Source organism: Solanum stenotomum, chromosome 4 (assembly GCF_019186545.1).
Source record: "Solanum stenotomum isolate F172 chromosome 4, ASM1918654v1, whole genome shotgun sequence".
Lineage (NCBI taxonomy): Eukaryota > Viridiplantae > Streptophyta > Magnoliopsida > Solanales > Solanaceae > Solanum > Solanum stenotomum.
This window is the reverse complement of record NC_064285.1, coordinates 14,222,621-14,239,167: the sequence shown is the minus strand read 5'-3', so window position 1 is coordinate 14,239,167 and position 16,547 is coordinate 14,222,621. Positions and strand designations below refer to the sequence as shown.

The window sequence follows — 16,547 nt, the reverse complement described above, 5'->3', positions numbered from 1 at the left end:
CTGCATTTTCTTTTTTCTTTAGACTTTCCTAATTTTGAGGTGTTACATGCTCCCACACCGAAAAGAGATTGTCATACTAGTCAAGGTAAGGACCATGTTCTTAAGCTTAGATGGATTCACTAGCAATTGTCCAATGAGACATCCTACAGGGGGCTGTAGTTCAGGGACCTGGTAATTATCACTAGTTTGAGTCGGTGTTAATTAAACTCCCAAAGGAAAACATGCATAATTATAACATATTCATAATCTTAGTCTTTGAAATGGTAAGAATCTAGTAATACCAAGTCATTCACGAAAACTCATAATCATAAGAATAACTCCTTTAAATATACTGGTTTCATAATATAATTAATTCATAAGAGACACTTAATCGAAAACATCTAAATCATGATAATCTTTTCATAATAAGAATACTTCAATCGGAAGCAACTTAATTTCATAAAATTATGTTGACACTTTATTCGAAAGTATCCTTGAATCATGATCTCTTCAATTCATAAAACATGCATATCATTAAAGCATGATTTCATAATCAAAATTGGCATATATCATGAGCTCATGTGAAAATCATGGAAAACATGTAATTATGATCAAAGCATGCATAATAAGATCAATAATGATGAAAAAGCCTTAAATCAATTGAACCCATACATGAATCACGAAATCCTAGAATTTGGGTAAGAATCAAGAAGAGATTTTGAGGTTTCTCCATTGATGAATTTCCCATATACCTTGATGAACCCTATATTTGAACTTGGAAGAGGAGATTTGAAGATTGAAAAACCCTAGATCACCTTGAGAGGATCATTGGAGAAGAAGACTTGAGAGCTTTTGGAGTTCCGAGAGAATGAGAGTGAATGGGGAGAAATTTGAAGTGTAAAAAATAGTTAAAAGGCTTAGGAATAGTCTAAACACGACTTAGTTTAGATATTAAAAGAGTAGAAATAAAAGACCCAATTAACCCTGAGAAATAACTGTTGGAACACTTCTACGGATCCCATGTACAAACCGTACATGAGACTATTGACCGTACTAGTCTCTCATAGATCCAATACTAAAAAACCAACATCTTTGACCAAGGACCACAAACCTCAACTGCGATCCGTCAGACACCCCTCGTACTACTCAAGCCTAGAAATCCTCCTAAGTCTAGTACCTCAACCACGAACGGTCATGTACGGTTCGTATTTTCATCTACGGGCCATATTGGCCATCCATGCACCAAATTACTGAAAGCCCAAGTTCTAAAGGCCAACTACAACCACCCAACCCCGAGCTGTATAATCCATCTGTAGATCCAAGGTAGTCAAATTTCACCAAGTTTGGAACTCAACCCACAAGCACCATAGATAAGTCATACTTTACTCTACGAATCGCCTTGTTGGTCCGTAAAAACCCATCTGAGACTTGACATTTTCCCAAACTTTGAGGACATCATCCACGAAAGCCTTCTACGGGCCGTAAAACTGTGTACGGTCCATACTTGGCCTCGTACAAACTTGCACCAGGAACTTTCTACTATCTACAACAATTTCTTTCCAAATCAACTTTCCATTTTTGTTATTAATTGTTTTAATCCCCCCCCCCCCCCCCCTCCCCATTTTTGAAAAGAAAAGAAAAATGAATCTCGATTTTATAAGTTGTTCATTTTGTTATAGCATACTAAATCCCATGCCAGAAAAAAAAATATGAACTAATTTCTCTTGTCGATACTATTATTATTGTCAATTGAAGTAATTTATTAAATTCACTTGTGTAAAATTCTAGGTCTACCACTGTTGCTTGTCATATTTTAAAAAAATAAGAGAACGAGATATTTTAGGTGTACGAGGGAGTAACTTGTGAAAAGAGAAATGCTACACTCTTTTTTTCTAAAATTAAAATGCTAATAAAATAATATGAGAAGGGGTAGATAACGCTTACTTATTTATCATCCACATCTATTATCTTCTTAAATAAAAAAATAATATATACCCCCATCCCCTCTCCTCTCTTCTCCTCCAATCCAGTCACCCTAATCCCATTTTCCTCTAAACCCATCTCCCCCCTTTTCGTCTATATTCTTCAACAATCTCCCAGATTCTTCTGGGACTTCACTATTATTCAGGTTGTCTTTCTTTTTACCTAATCTTTGACGTGTTTATATGGCTGATTTATTCATATCTTATAGTTTTCATATTTGGGTCTCTCTTATTGTTTCAAATTATACTCTTTTTTATTGAAATTCTTGCTTACTACATACGCAAAAGATAAGCTAATTTTCTAATTGAGTGGTAAAGTTTGCAACTTTTTAGCTAAATTTCTTGGTCTTTCAGTTGCTTTGAGTCACTTGGGGGATTACACTGAGTGGGTGTGTTGTTTTTTTGTTATTTGAGTTGCTTTGAGCTGTTTCTTGAGCTAATTTCTTGTTTTCGATTCCTCTTTGTAAATCAAACTTAAGGATAAGGTAAGATTTGAGAATTTGAAAATTTTTATTTTGCGTCTTACAAGACAATTTTCTTTATCAAGGCTAAATTTTTTAGTAGTATTAGAATGGAATGGGACCAAATAGAGTGGGGGTAATATAGAGGCTTGTAGGTTGTAGCCAAAATTAATTTGGGACTGAAGCATAGTTGATTGATAGACGTGCCCTCAGCTTACACTGAGTGGACTTTGTTTCACTGTTTTAAGAGCTTTGCTTGAACATATTTTGAGTATTGGAATGAGATGGGTTTAAACTGGAGTGAAATGGATAGTGAGGATTTGTATAGCTAACCAAAACTAGCTTGGGATTGAGGTTTTAGGTGTTGTAGTACTTATGGTGGGATTCTTGGCTCGTTTGTAGAGTGTCTAAACTAGCTTGGGATTGATAGACGTGTCTTCAGCTTATTCTTTCCTGTACTCTTGTTCGTGTTGTTAGGATTTTGTACTGAAACTGATTAGTTGAATTTTCTTGGGTTATCAGTTTTACAGTCCTTTAAGCAGTCTCTCTAGGGTTTACTAAGAGCTGGAAATTTGAATAATCTGATCAAAATTGCTGAGGTTCTTTTAATCATTCTAAAGATCTCTGTAGCAGAGTGGTGAAAGCGGAACAGGGGGGAATCCTCGGACAAATGGTGTTGAGTTCAATTTTGCAAAAAAGGACCAACAAACCTCCCATACTAATGTGTTGCAACAAACTATTAGGGGAGTTTTAAGGAAGAGAAAAATGGGGATAATGCTACACAATGCTAACCTATTATAACCATGTATTTAGTCTGCAAACCCCACATATTTGTGTCTTTATTGTCCTATTTGTTCAATCTATTCATGAAACCTTGGCTACTCAATCCTGGATTGCGCACGTACTACTCAGCAGTTGCGTAGTGTTTCAGTTCTTATATCTTGGAGGGTAGACTAAATTTGGTTTATGTCATTGAATCATGTTTCACACAGATGGTTACATATTTTGTTACATAGAATCTATAGGTCATGCATCAACTCCTGTCGAGTATGGATATTCTTTTTCTACTTCTTCTGGGGAACTCACTGTTTCAGTTATCTTTCTGCTAATGCACTGTGCCTCAAAATTTTTAGCTCCCTCTGGATTGGAAAATATGAACCCTCACTTGTTATCAGTTTTTGAATTTGATAATTTGTTGATATGTTGGCTGATTGATGTGTCACTGACTTCATATACTGTTATGGGTTTGTCATCTGGAAGATTTGATATTTTTCGATTATCAGAGGAGAGCTTTTCTGATTATTTTCTTCTCCTGGGCAGGTCCATCATGGCTAGAGCTCTAGTTCAGTCAACAAGCATCCCATCATCAGTTGCTGGTGAAAGGACGACCAAATTCAATGGATCTGGGAAAACAAAAAGAGCTGTTACAATGCTATGCAATGCACAATCATCTTCACTTGCACTGAGGGATTTTACAGGATTGCGAGGATGCAATGCAATAGATACACTAGTTAGATCTGGACAAACTCTCCAATCCAAAGTAGCAGCTGCAACTTATGTCAGACGACCACGAGGTTGCCGATTTGTACCAAAAGCAATGTTTGAGCGCTTCACAGAGAAGGCGATAAAAGTCATTATGCTTGCACAAGAAGAGGCCAGACGACTTGGTCACAATTTTGTTGGCACTGAGCAGATCTTGTTGGGTCTAATTGGTGAGGGAACTGGTATTGCTGCCAAGGTTCTTAAATCGATGGGGATCAATTTGAAAGATGCTCGTGTGGAAGTGGAAAAGATAATTGGAAGGGGTAGTGGGTTCGTTGCTGTTGAGATCCCTTTTACCCCTCGTGCCAAGCGTGTTCTGGAACTCTCTCTGGAGGAAGCCCGCCAGCTAGGTATCCTTATTTAATTGTCTATATTTGTTGGATTACCTTTGGGACATGTCTATAAGTGGTTCTCCGGTTGAGTCTTATTCTCATGTTGCTTCATTGACACCTTTGGTTTTCTCTTCAGTACCAAATTGAAGTTGTTAAAATGTCATTGATTTTCTTTCTCTTTTGCTTGCCTTTCTGGTCTTCTACATGCACCAGCATGATTATTTGTCAAAATATTTATTCCATTTATGAACTGGTTGATTCAGGGCATAACTATATTGGTTCGGAGCACTTGCTACTTGGATTGCTACGTGAAGGTGAAGGTGTGGCTGCCCGTGTCCTTGAAAACTTGGGTGCTGACCCCAGCAACATCCGCACTCAGGCAAGTAGTAGATCTCACATGCTTCCTCTGGGTAGTTTAATATTGTGCTTTTGTGGGAAGTTGGATTGTTTGGCTTCATCATAACCAGAGTTTATTGGTTTTCTTCTTCTAAAAATAGGTGATCCGAATGGTTGGTGAGAGTAATGAGGCTGTTGGTGCTAGTGTTGGAGGTGGAACTTCTGGCCAAAAAATGCCAACACTGGAGGAGTACGGAACAAATTTGACAAAATTGGCAGAAGAGGTAATTTAAAAATTTATATTTGTTATGATATGTGAACAGTTGTGAATAATTTAGCTGTCCATTTTTGGTTTCTAGGGAAAATTGGACCCCGTTGTTGGAAGACAGCCGCAAATTGAACGGGTCACTCAAATCTTGGGTCGGCGGACTAAGAACAACCCTTGTCTTATTGGAGAACCAGGTGTTGGCAAAACAGCTATTGCTGAGGGTTTGGCACAAAGAATTGCAAACGGTGATGTCCCTGAAACAATTGAGGGGAAGAAGGTATGTCATGTGTGATCGCTTGCAGAATGTGATGTTTACCTGTGTCCTTTCTTCTCCCATTTGTTGTATCATATGGTGAATCCAGAAGCTGAGCAGGGTCATGCGGGTCCAGTCTAGTGGTATTTTTGGTTCACAAGGATTAGGTTCAAATGAATGTGCATTCTACTCTGTCTCCACTAAATTGAAATATGTCAAATATATTTTCAGTGTCTTTGTGTTCTCTTGAAATTTTTTATATATAAATTCTTCCGTGCTACTTGTTCTCTTGGCATATTTCTTTTTAGTAGATTGATTTGTGGATCTATGCTTACAACTAATTGAGCAAAAACGATTTAGTAGCCCTTGTTGAACTTAATTCTTAGCTCAAACTATCAAACTGAAGTGAACTCAAGTGAGAAAGGTCCACCACCTATTTTTGTGAATCTAATCCATCTGAAACTTTGTTGAATGTTTCGTGCTATGATATAGCTACTTTTCTCGTTGTTCCTAAGAGTCGCTTTTTGGTGATAATTAGGTGATAACTCTTGATATGGGATTGCTTGTTGCTGGGACAAAATACCGTGGAGAGTTTGAGGAAAGGCTAAAAAAGCTGATGGAGGAAATTAAACAGAGTGATGAAATAATACTATTTATCGATGAAGTGCACACATTGATTGGAGCTGGAGCAGCAGAGGGGGCCATCGATGCTGCAAACATCTTGAAACCTGCCCTAGCTCGAGGTGAACTACAGGTAAGTTATCCTCCTTGGCTTGTTCTTTCCTTTCTGTTCTTTCTAGAAATAAAAAATGAGAACTAAGAATATTTCTGTTAACAACCCAATGTTCTAGAAGATATATCATTGTTTTAACATGCATTTTTCTGCCCCATAAGAAGGTTAAAAATGACTGCTCAGTTAAAGCAGGAGAAAGAACTTCTACATGTAACTCAATAGTATTTACTTGGCTTCTTGTCAGTGTATCGGAGCTACTACACTGGATGAATACAGAAAGCATATTGAGAAAGATCCTGCACTAGAGAGGAGATTCCAACCAGTTAAGGTCCCTGAACCTACTGTTGATGAAACTATACAGATTCTGAAAGGGCTTCGTGAGAGGTATGAGATTCATCACAAACTTCGTTACACTGACGAGGCCTTAGTGGCTGCTGCTCAGCTCTCATACCAGTACATCAGGTATCTAATCTCTACCATGTTCCTATGTCTCCTTGTACCTTTTTACTCTTTTCTCGCCTTGAATTGTTGATGCATTGGTACCTTGAAGAAATATGTTTGCCTTAACAGACTGTACACCTGAAGTTCAACTTATTTTATGATAGTAAAGTGTGATAATAGAAGTTGGTTTACTTTTGTTTTATCAGCATCTAATTAGGTTTTTATGCTTATCTCCAGAAAATATTATCCTAGATTCCACGATATTGATTTTCGTGTAAAAGGTTTTTTTTTCCTGATTCTGCAAAGTGATACATCTTTTCACTTACGTCTTCACATTTCAGTGACCGATTTCTGCCTGATAAAGCAATTGATTTGATTGATGAAGCTGGTTCTCGTGTTCGACTTCGCCATGCTCAGGCATGAAATGATCCCTTAGTCTCTCTTTTAATCTGTCATTGCCCTACTATTTGTTGAGTGACAATGCTCTGTTGTTGCTCTCCAGCTCCCCGAGGAAGCAAAAGAGCTTGAGAAAGAGCTTCGTCAGATTACAAAGGAGAAGAATGAAGCTGTTCGCGGTCAAGATTTCGAAAAGGTACTGAGTTTGTTATGTACATCTAAAGAACCCCTTAAAAATGGTGGTTATAGCGTGAACTATTTTCTTATCAAGTATTGTAATTATAGAATTTCCTAATGAGATGGTTTTGGATTAATGGACAGGCTGGGGAATTACGTGATAGAGAAATGGATCTTAAGGCACAGATCACAGCCCTCATAGACAAAAACAAAGAGGTGAGCAAGGCTGAAAGTGAGGCTGCAGATACAGGTCCTCTTGTGACAGAAGCAGATATTCAGCACATCGTCTCTTCTTGGACTGGTATCCCTGTTGAGAAGGTCTCCACTGACGAATCTGACCGTCTCCTAAAAATGGAAGAAACACTTCACACACGAATCATTGGCCAGGATGAAGCTGTCAAAGCCATTAGTCGTGCTATTCGACGTGCGCGAGTTGGGCTCAAGAATCCCAATAGGCCTATTGCTAGTTTCATCTTTTCCGGTCCCACTGGTGTTGGGAAATCAGAACTGGCAAAGGCACTGGCTACATATTACTTTGGTTCTGAAGAAGCAATGATCCGGCTTGATATGAGTGAGTTCATGGAAAGACACACGGTCTCTAAGCTCATTGGATCCCCCCCTGGTTATGTTGGTTACACAGAGGGTGGTCAATTGACTGAAGCTGTTAGGCGTCGACCTTATACAGTTGTGCTCTTTGATGAGATTGAGAAGGCTCATCCTGATGTCTTCAACATGATGCTTCAAATTCTTGAAGATGGAAGATTGACAGACAGCAAGGGTAGAACTGTAGATTTCAAGAACACACTTCTCATCATGACATCAAATGTTGGAAGTAGTGTAATTGAGAAAGGTGGCCGTCGTATAGGTTTTGATCTAGACTTTGATGAGAAGGATAGCAGTTACAATCGTATCAAGAGCTTAGTGACTGAAGAATTGAAGCAGTACTTCAGGCCAGAGTTTTTGAACAGATTGGATGAGATGATTGTATTCCGTCAACTCACTAAGTTAGAGGTTAAGGAGATTGCTGATATCATGCTTAAGGAGGTATTTGAGAGGTTGAAAGTTAAGGAAATAGAACTTCAAGTGACAGAGAGGTTTAGAGACAGGGTGGTTGACGAGGGATACAACCCTAGCTATGGAGCACGACCTCTGAGAAGAGCTATTATGAGACTGTTAGAGGACAGCATGGCTGAGAAAATGCTTGCAGGTGAGATCAAAGAAGGTGATTCAGTTATTGTGGACGTTGATTCAGATGGCAATGTGACTGTCCTCAATGGAAGTAGTGGTACTCCCTCGGACCCGGCTCCTGAGCCTATCCCCGTTTAGATCAGGTGATCACATTTTAGCTCAACAGTCTGTCTGTGGTCTTTTAAGAGTTCATTTGTGTTGGCCACTAAGCTTTGTGGGGCATATGAAGCAACTTTTGAGTTTTATCTCTGGGAATGCTCGGGTAAATCTTGCCACGTCGAGAAGGCAGCATCCTTTCTATGTTGAGCTTTAATGATTTTACAGAAATATACTGGATTAAGATTGTAGTTGGTCACAAGAAAGTGTTGTATTAACAAGACACAACTTATCAAAAAACATATCTAGTTTATTGTAGGCGACAGTTAAATCGTTGTCCTCGTATCTCTCATCTTATGTTTACCTCTTTTCTCATTATTATTTGACTCAGATTACAATAGTTTAGAGGGTGATATTTCAGTAATGTTTATATTATGAATGTATTTTCCATGTCTTGCAATATTTCATAAAATCTAAATATGTAGGCTAATTTTCCTCTCCGAAACACCTGGGGAGAGAGGACACTATAAATACGAGTTCGGCCTCAAAATGAACATCTTTTGGGCAACTCATACTAAAAGGATCCTTCCTAAAAACACAAGCTGAAACAAACACTTTGCCCACAAATGAGCGAACTGTCCCAAACAATGTTAACTCAGCCTACTCCACATTTATAAGTTAGCTTTTTATATGAAGGAATATCTCTTCTTCAACAATAAATATGTGTTCTTATTCACTTCACATTTTTTCAAATTGTCTTTTATCTTCTTCTACTAATATTATATTTTGCTCTTTGAAAATTGATAGTCATGACTCATGTCTCAAGTCTCAACAATTCGGAAGATATATATATATTCAATTGAACCGGGTGAACATAAATGTGAAGAGTATTTAAAATCAAAACATTGAGGACTCCAAGAAATTTCGGTCATAAATTTTGGAGTTGTTCGTTTTCAAAAAAAATGTTGTTCACTTCAAAATATCTGAATATTCATATGTTCTTTGTTTTCTATTTGATTTGAAAATGTTTTATAGTTGATTAATTATTATGTTGTTTTTCCTTAATAATAGTTTTTATGTAGTATGATTGTAGAGTTTTAGTAGTTTGAATTTGTCATGTAGTATATTTTTTACAATTTTAGTTTGAAGTGAACAACTTAAAATTCTTACCTTTGAACACATACAAATCTAAAGGTGAAGACCGAAATTTCTTAATGTCCTGATGTTCTCATTTTACAATATTTTTCGCATTTACATACACCAGGTTCAACTGAATATACAAACATTCCGGATTGTTGAGACCCAACAATCAATTTTCAAAGATCAAATACAATACCAGTAGAAGAAGATAAAAAAGCAAATGAGAAAAAAATAAAGTGAATAAGAACACATATTTAGTGTTAAAGAAGAGATGTTCCGTCGCATGAAAAGCTAATAATTCGCCCATTTAAGAGCGAACTTTTTAAAAATATTTGTGTTGTATTTTCGAGTAGAATAGACGAAGTTATCAATGTTTGAGACAGAGAGCCCATTTCTAGGCAAACTGTCATTTTTTATCTAAGTTTTTAGGAAAAGTACCTTTTGATATGTGGTACTCAAAAAAGTGTTCATTTTGAAACCAAACTCCTATAAGTACTATTGAATTGCTCAACAATTTCTATGGATTTGTTAGTTAACCTTGTTCAGCCAAACCTTTCTTCGAAAATAACGAGTGCATAAGCATCAAGAGTTTCTCTTTGGGACAATAAACACATTTCACAAATATCAACAAATTCATCGTAAGAGATCAATTTTAGTCGAGCTCCATTAATGTGTTCATACAATGAGGGAGATGGGGCGGAGGATGGAGATTAACAAAGTAAAGCTTTAAATGATATGGGTACTGCTTAAATAAGTTGGACAAGCAGCAGCAAACAGAAGCCCCGAACACCATCCACTGTCCCAAGGATGGCTGGACACAAAATCCATGCACTATGATGCTTGTTTCATGGAAGCAATGATTTACCTCAGGTAATTCAGTGACAACTTTTCTTATATACAAGGAATCCAGCAACATATATATGTTGTCAGAGATGTCTACAAGGGATCACATCAGATACTAAAAGAACAGTAGCGGGAGCCTGGACTCATGATTCCATGGGATTATGTGGGTGGCCGGCACAAGATCCATGAACCATATACTTGTTTAATAGCATGAAGATAACTTTAAAATACCTATATTCAGCAACATCTACTTGCTGTCTGCAATATGAAGTTTCAATGAAATCACCATCGGATATTCTGAAAGAACCAGAGGCTGGACACGAGATAAGTTCTCAACATTATATGTACCAATCCCGTTAACTGTCACCACTGCCTCAAAATGCCCCACATTGATAAGCTGTGTTCTGCACCCTTGTCGATCAACAACTGAGCCAATTCTGTGTTGTCAGGCCAAGCTCTGGGCCTCCACTACTCTGGTAACAAAATGGCACCAAATTGCCACACCATGGTGTCACCACGCTTTGGGGAATTTGCTCCAGTTCAGAAATACTGACTATGTCTACTATAATTGCCCCATGTTTGCAGAAGGAGCTGGCCATATGTGAGCGTCAACCACGGTTAATCAAAACGGACGAAGCAGTAACTTGATCAATAAGACCAAAATTTGCATGACATATGTTCACCCGGATGACCACAACTGCTGATAGCATGATATATGTAGGGTATTCAAAGTAGTTGGCTACCAGTTGTACATAAATTAACAGTAGACAAGGTATGCTGTTGTATCAACTTCTTATTTACATCTAGAGCTGCCAGAGAAATTGTTAAAACTGGGTATGTACATAGGGAAATAAGCGAAAGCAAGATTGTGACCAGGCTGATAATTCATGAATTCTGTATATAGATAAGTCACCATAAGTTGGCGCCAAAAAGGGTCGAAACTGCGAATTACAGAAGCTGCATCAATGTGGAGACCAGCCATCCGGAAGCTAAAAGGGAATTGATGTGGGTAACCACCTTCCAGAATCCCCAAAAATGCCAACAGCTGGGTGGATGTAGTATTTTCCACAGATTTTTATAAACCTGTCAAATTAGATTAAAAGTTGTCATCGAACTAGATACTGCAGCAGGCCAACTGTCACCCCACATCCCTGTCCCAATTGATGCGACAATCTTCCTTTTTAGTCAATCTCAAAAAGAATGACACATTTCCATATTTAGTAGTAACATTAACTTTAAACTTCCCATTTTACCCCTAATGAGATGATTTATAGTCACACAAACATCTTTGGTACAAGTTTTAAAAGTCTTCCTTTCATTCTTAAACTCCGTGCCCAGTCAACCACCTTTCACATAAATTAGACGGAGGGAGTAGTAAATAACATAGCAGCAGCTAAAAATGAGCCAACAGATATTTTCTTTAGCATTTTACTTTCAATACCTCAATTAAGGAGGACCTCTCTATTCTCTAAGAATCTTCCGGACTGGAATCAGAATGAAGCTGTAGATTCTTCACTTCTTTAGCATCAGAGCCTTCTGCAACAGAAGAAATGTCCTCGCCTTTTGAATTGAGAGTCCCAGGGTTCATCCGCTGCACCTCATCTTTCGTGTAGATAAAAATCTTGCGAACCATACCACAAAATTCTCTGTTTCACAAAGACAACAGGTAACAAAGCAGCATAAGAATGAATTCAGATAACTGCAAAACTTACGAAGCACCGAAAAGATAACCATCTTCCATCCTTTATGCATCAAAAAGAATAGGAGAGCACTTACTGCCATGGATCATCTCCAACAAGCATCATGTCAGCCTCATCATCAGTATATACAACCAGCCAATTCTTGTTCCGAGCCTTGAGCTCACCATTAAAATCAAAAATGTGATCCAGTTCAGCTATCAATTCTTCATAGTTGTTGAACTTTGCAAGATCCACAGACCTTCCAAGGGCTGTACCCTGTTTATGAACCTTAAACCAAAATAACCCAAATTATTGAAGTTTCACAAAATGTCATAAGCAAAAGTTAAGCCAAAAGCCTAGGTGCAAACCTTGGTGCAACTCCTTGTTGAATTAACAAGGCCTTTGCCCTCTCTATCTCGAGGACCAGGATGAGAGGTTTGGAATTGTTCTTCCTGATCATGAACTGTGATCCTGTCATCTGGTAGCTTTGATCCCTTTGATTGCTCAGACCTTTGATCAGATTCAGTTATAGGGAATTGATGTGGGTGTATACCAAAATGCATGTTACTTGTTGAGTCAATCGGAGAATTTTTCCGCAACATGACAGGATCTATGGTAGCACATTTACTTACAAGGGGAATGCCAAATAGTTTGCAGTTCCCTTCTTTGGGTTTCATGGCTTCGGGCTGTGGTGAAGCCATGGGTTTAGGCATAATTTCTCCAGAACGAGTGGACATCTGAATATAAGGCAACACGGACGGGGGCATTAACCAATTTCCCTGCTGATTGTCAGTTCTATGACCAGGGAGGGTTGGATACTCGTTAAAACCATTTAGTCTAGATGTTCCCCGCATTTGATAAAGAGTATCTGCACCCTTCAATCCTGAATCCATCAGATTAAGTGAGAGACCAGAAGACACTAGTGACCATTGTTTTCCCAGTAAGCTGAAATCAATTTCCTTATCCAGTGCTTGTCGCTTAACCCAGCTAGCAGGTGCTGTTTGGCCCCTAGTGGGTGAATGGAACCCATGAGAGGAACTCGATTGCCCCCCAAAACCTGATAAAAGATCTGTAAAAGATGATTCAGGCCTCGCTAAAGGAAACCGTTTATCTGATATACATTTCCTTGATGCAGAATGAACGTCAGCCTTCTCATCATCCAGTAATGGTTGCCATACAGGTGGCTTCTCAGAAGAGTCTGACTCGTTATTTTCTACAAAATTGCCTCTCAAGGTCGATATTTCTTGACCTTGCAAAACCCTTGAAAACCCACTGGCTTGTGAAGGGTCTACAGTTACTTTGGATGAACCTTAAGAAAGTGCCAAAAGTAGATAAGAAACACTCAGCTTGAAACGTAGATATAAACGCAATTCAGCGTATGGAATTCTAATATAAGGACAAGTCATATACCTTCCCTAGTAAGTACAGAAGAATCAGGAGACGAGGGCAGAACATTTGATCGAGGCCTTTTCTGCCTTGGTATTGGAAGTGGATTAAGTGCAGGAGGGCTAAGAGCTGGCTCTACTTTCCAGGGTGAAACTCGGTCTGGCCTAGGAATAGCAGAAGTTTCATCCCATCGAACCTTAAAATCAGGGGAGAAAGAATGATACTTCAGTATTAAATATGGGAGAAAGATAACCAACCAGAAAAAAAAGTGAAAGTGGATTCTACCTTCAGGCATCTCCATTTCGACTCGGGCCACCTTTTGAGGTCAGCATTTTCAATGCCAACTATAGTTCCAGTAAACCTATAAGATTTTGGAGTAAACAAAAAAATCAGGGGTTCTGAGAAAAGTAATTTATTTAACGCAAAACATCACCAAATAGTATGAATTTGATTTGAAAGCGCATAACACAGATATGCTTAATTAATATCAAAGTCTAAACCACATAGAATCGCATGTAATACTAGAGAAGGAAAATGATCGTTCTAGTGCTACTAATGTACCTCTGTTCTGGAGCTTCTTCACCTTCAAACCTCATTTTAAACCTCATCCCGATGGAGTAATTGTTTTTCAGAGACTCCATATACTGATCATATGGAACTATAAACTCAGCAGGGCTCGTCCTATGATACATAATACTAAAGCAGTGAGGAAGGGAAATCCCAGAGCAATAAGTAGATAACAAAGCCAAATCCTTTCATCATATAGATCTCAATTTATGGAACAAGCATAAACTATTTTTCCCTGGTTCTTTGAATCACTTACCTTGGTTTGTAATATACTGTGAACAGTGTTTTCGTCTGAATGGCATGCCAAGCTGTAGCAAGGACACCAAGATGCATGCTATGACTGGATATCACTGATGATGGAGCATTACCCTGCTGTCTCATGGCACGTCGGACTCCAACACGAAGCTCCCCATTCTCACCTCTAACAATAGAGCAATAGAGAGACCCAACATTTTAGAATTTAATGAACACAAGAGAATGGAAAAAAGAGACAGTATGTCAATGCTAACCTAAGAAATATGAATGCATCCCCTGCAACAAGCCTTTTCGAACTAACAAAGACACTCCAACCACTCTGAAGAAGGTGCCTCCTAGGCTGGCCTGATGAAAGCATGAAAATAAAACTCAGTAAACATAGCAAGAACAACCAACCAATGCATTGTAATACCACACCTTACATCAAGCAATAGTTCTCAAGTCTCAACACTCTCAAAACAAATTCCCCATGCAACTGAAAAAAAGAATTACGAAGGGGACAAAAGGTTCAAAAGAACACCCTTGACCACACAAGCAAAAATATTTTTTTGATTAGTCTTTGAATCACAGTAGCAATTTTTCCTTACTCATTCCTCTCCTCCAGCAAGAAATCCAATGTTTTTGTTCCTCACACTGATTCTATCTCATTATTGAGAGATCATAACATAGTTTTGCTTCCTTGAGTTACTTATATAAACCACTTAAACAATATAACATGCATTTGGTTTATCGCTAAAACACAAGGGATTCCCTCCCTATCCCTCCAAATTTGTGCCAAACGATCAGCTAATAATTTACAAAGGTTTCTGAAGTCACAATGTATTGCCTTCCACTCACAATATTCCAACATTGTAACTGGCGTGATACATAAACAAATAAATTTCAATGAAGATATGATCATACAAATTAAATTAGCCTATGATCTATGAAAAAGCAATGTTGTGATAGTGCATCTTTTACGTCTGCAAGGATTGACCCAAAAGGAATGGGCAGTGGTACATGTCACAAAATTTAAAGACACAAAGTGATTAAGAATGCATTAAGCATCATACCCCGGAATATGTGCCTGAAGCGCCACTCATTTGCATGCAAATCTTTGGCCACCAACTCCTGTGTTGGAGGCTGCCGAGACATATCCTGATGCAAAAAATTAACCACCAAAAGTTACTTACATTATCCAAATACAGGCACCATAACTGCATTGAGAAACAATTCTTCTAACCAGAGGCGGGAGGCATTCATCAGCATGCCGTCTCAAGACAGAAAATCCTCCATGAGTGCTGGTATCAGAGGCTGTTAATGTCTTACAAAAAGAGTGCACATGGAATCGTGGTGGCGGAGAGGGCATCGGTTCCTTCGATGCCACATTCTCATCTTGCTACAAGGATGTTCCATTAAATAAGATGTCCAACTCAAAGATCAGAAATATTTGAAGTCTCAAAACGACATAGGAACTTCAAAAAGAACTAACAAGTAATTCTTGGTTGGCACATTGTAAACTTACATTTGGTTCTGGCAACAAAGTCACTTGTGCATACACCTCATCAGTATCTGGTTCAGCCTGTGAACACACACAAGTCAAAACATAATCACCAAGATTACAGAATCCTTGATAGGCTATCATTCATGAGGAAAAACTAAAGGGAAGCTAGGCCAAACAACAAGACTTTGTCTTCAACAAAAATGTTACCTTCAGCAGGACGTTAATCACACGACAGAGGATCTTAGAAGGAAGATTATATACTGGCATCTGCTGGTCTGAAGCTTGATTTGTTGATGCCTCAACCTAGCATACAAACTCAAACACATCAACTAAAAACAGGCATGAATTATGAATGGAGCAAAATGAATAAAAAAGTCCAACTAGTCCAAATAAAGCCTAGTTGATTCATTGGTAAAATTATGGTTCAGGAAATTAAGCACGTAATCTCAATTTAGAAAGCACATATAGACGCAAACCTGTTCAATATGACCTTGTGGGAAATAGAACACCAGCTCGTCTTCACATGGCACTGTCACAAGCGGACCTGCACATGCTCGCCATAGCTCCGTGTACAACGCTTTCTCAGCATCAACTTCATACACAAAACATAGAAATGAAAATTGTAGAAATTACAGAAATTTTCACTAGCAAAAGTAGAATTGATATCCTTTAGGTAAAAAATTTGAGGCACAAACACAACAGGAAAGCAGCTGCATATGGTAAACCCTTTTAATTACAGAAAAATTACCTTTTCCGGCGCCGGTAGCATTCCGGCAACTCTCAGAAGTAGACATTTCCTTAACACATACACTCAACACAGATCTCTCATCCTCCAAACACTTCCAGTACAAATCAATCCACAACAAAACAAAAACAGGAAAATCTCCCTTAACACAAAATCAACTTCAAACGAAGAGCAATAACAACTCCTTTACTAGAACAATCCAAACATGCAAACTGAAAAACAAATTCAGAAAGGGCAGAAACAGCAGCTTTCTCTCTATATATCT

General features: G+C 38.3%; 2 protein-coding genes across 3 annotated transcripts; one reads left to right on the top strand and one right to left on the bottom strand.

The window, feature by feature from the left end:
* The first annotated feature begins 1,947 nt into the window (after window positions 1-1,947).
* Window positions 1,948-8,544, top strand: LOC125862613 (ATP-dependent Clp protease ATP-binding subunit ClpA homolog CD4B, chloroplastic). The gene is made up of 10 exons (XM_049542729.1): window positions 1,948-2,107; window positions 3,743-4,314; window positions 4,560-4,675; window positions 4,794-4,916; window positions 4,992-5,177; window positions 5,692-5,907; window positions 6,131-6,348; window positions 6,669-6,744; window positions 6,830-6,919; window positions 7,045-8,544. Exons 2-10 carry the CDS (start codon window positions 3,750-3,752, stop codon window positions 8,224-8,226), a joined length of 2,772 nt encoding a protein of 923 aa, XP_049398686.1. The 5' UTR covers window positions 1,948-2,107; window positions 3,743-3,749; the 3' UTR covers window positions 8,227-8,544.
* Window positions 8,545-9,967: 1,423 nt separating this feature from the next.
* LOC125862612 (auxin response factor 2B) lies at window positions 9,968-16,547 on the bottom strand. 2 transcript variants are annotated; one of them, XM_049542727.1, is made up of 15 exons: window positions 16,286-16,546; window positions 16,014-16,129; window positions 15,745-15,840; window positions 15,559-15,615; window positions 15,277-15,432; window positions 15,107-15,191; window positions 14,309-14,399; window positions 14,056-14,220; window positions 13,794-13,913; window positions 13,518-13,593; window positions 13,257-13,428; window positions 12,215-13,155; window positions 11,944-12,134; window positions 11,609-11,813; window positions 9,968-11,250 (listed from the first exon to the last, which is right to left on the bottom strand). In XM_049542727.1, exons 1-14 carry the CDS (start codon window positions 16,329-16,331, stop codon window positions 11,636-11,638), a joined length of 2,490 nt encoding a protein of 829 aa, XP_049398684.1. In that variant the 5' UTR covers window positions 16,332-16,546; the 3' UTR covers window positions 9,968-11,250; window positions 11,609-11,635. The 2 variants fall into 2 exon arrangements, with proteins under 2 accessions (XP_049398684.1, XP_049398685.1); XM_049542728.1 differs by lacking the exon at window positions 9,968-11,250 and having other exon boundaries at window positions 11,608-11,813; window positions 16,286-16,547.

Excerpts from the sequence above, each read along its gene's own strand:
- LOC125862612 (XM_049542728.1), bottom strand. The coding sequence starts at position 16,331 with ATGTCTACTTCTGAGAGTTGCCGGAATGCTACCGGCGCCGGAAAAG. Across the intron at positions 15,616-15,744 it reads TGATTAACGTCCTGCTGAAG|GCTGAACCAGATACTGATGA; the intron begins GTAACATTTTTG and ends GTGTGTTCACAG. Across the intron at positions 11,814-11,943 it reads GTTGGAGATGATCCATGGCA|AGAATTTTGTGGTATGGTTC; the intron begins GTAAGTGCTCTC and ends TTTGTGAAACAG.
- LOC125862613 (XM_049542729.1), top strand. The coding sequence starts at position 3,750 with ATGGCTAGAGCTCTAGTTCAGTCAACAAGCATCCCATCATCAGTTGCT. Across the intron at positions 5,178-5,691 it reads AAACAATTGAGGGGAAGAAG|GTGATAACTCTTGATATGGG; the intron begins GTATGTCATGTG and ends GGTGATAATTAG. Across the intron at positions 5,908-6,130 it reads TAGCTCGAGGTGAACTACAG|TGTATCGGAGCTACTACACT; the intron begins GTAAGTTATCCT and ends GCTTCTTGTCAG.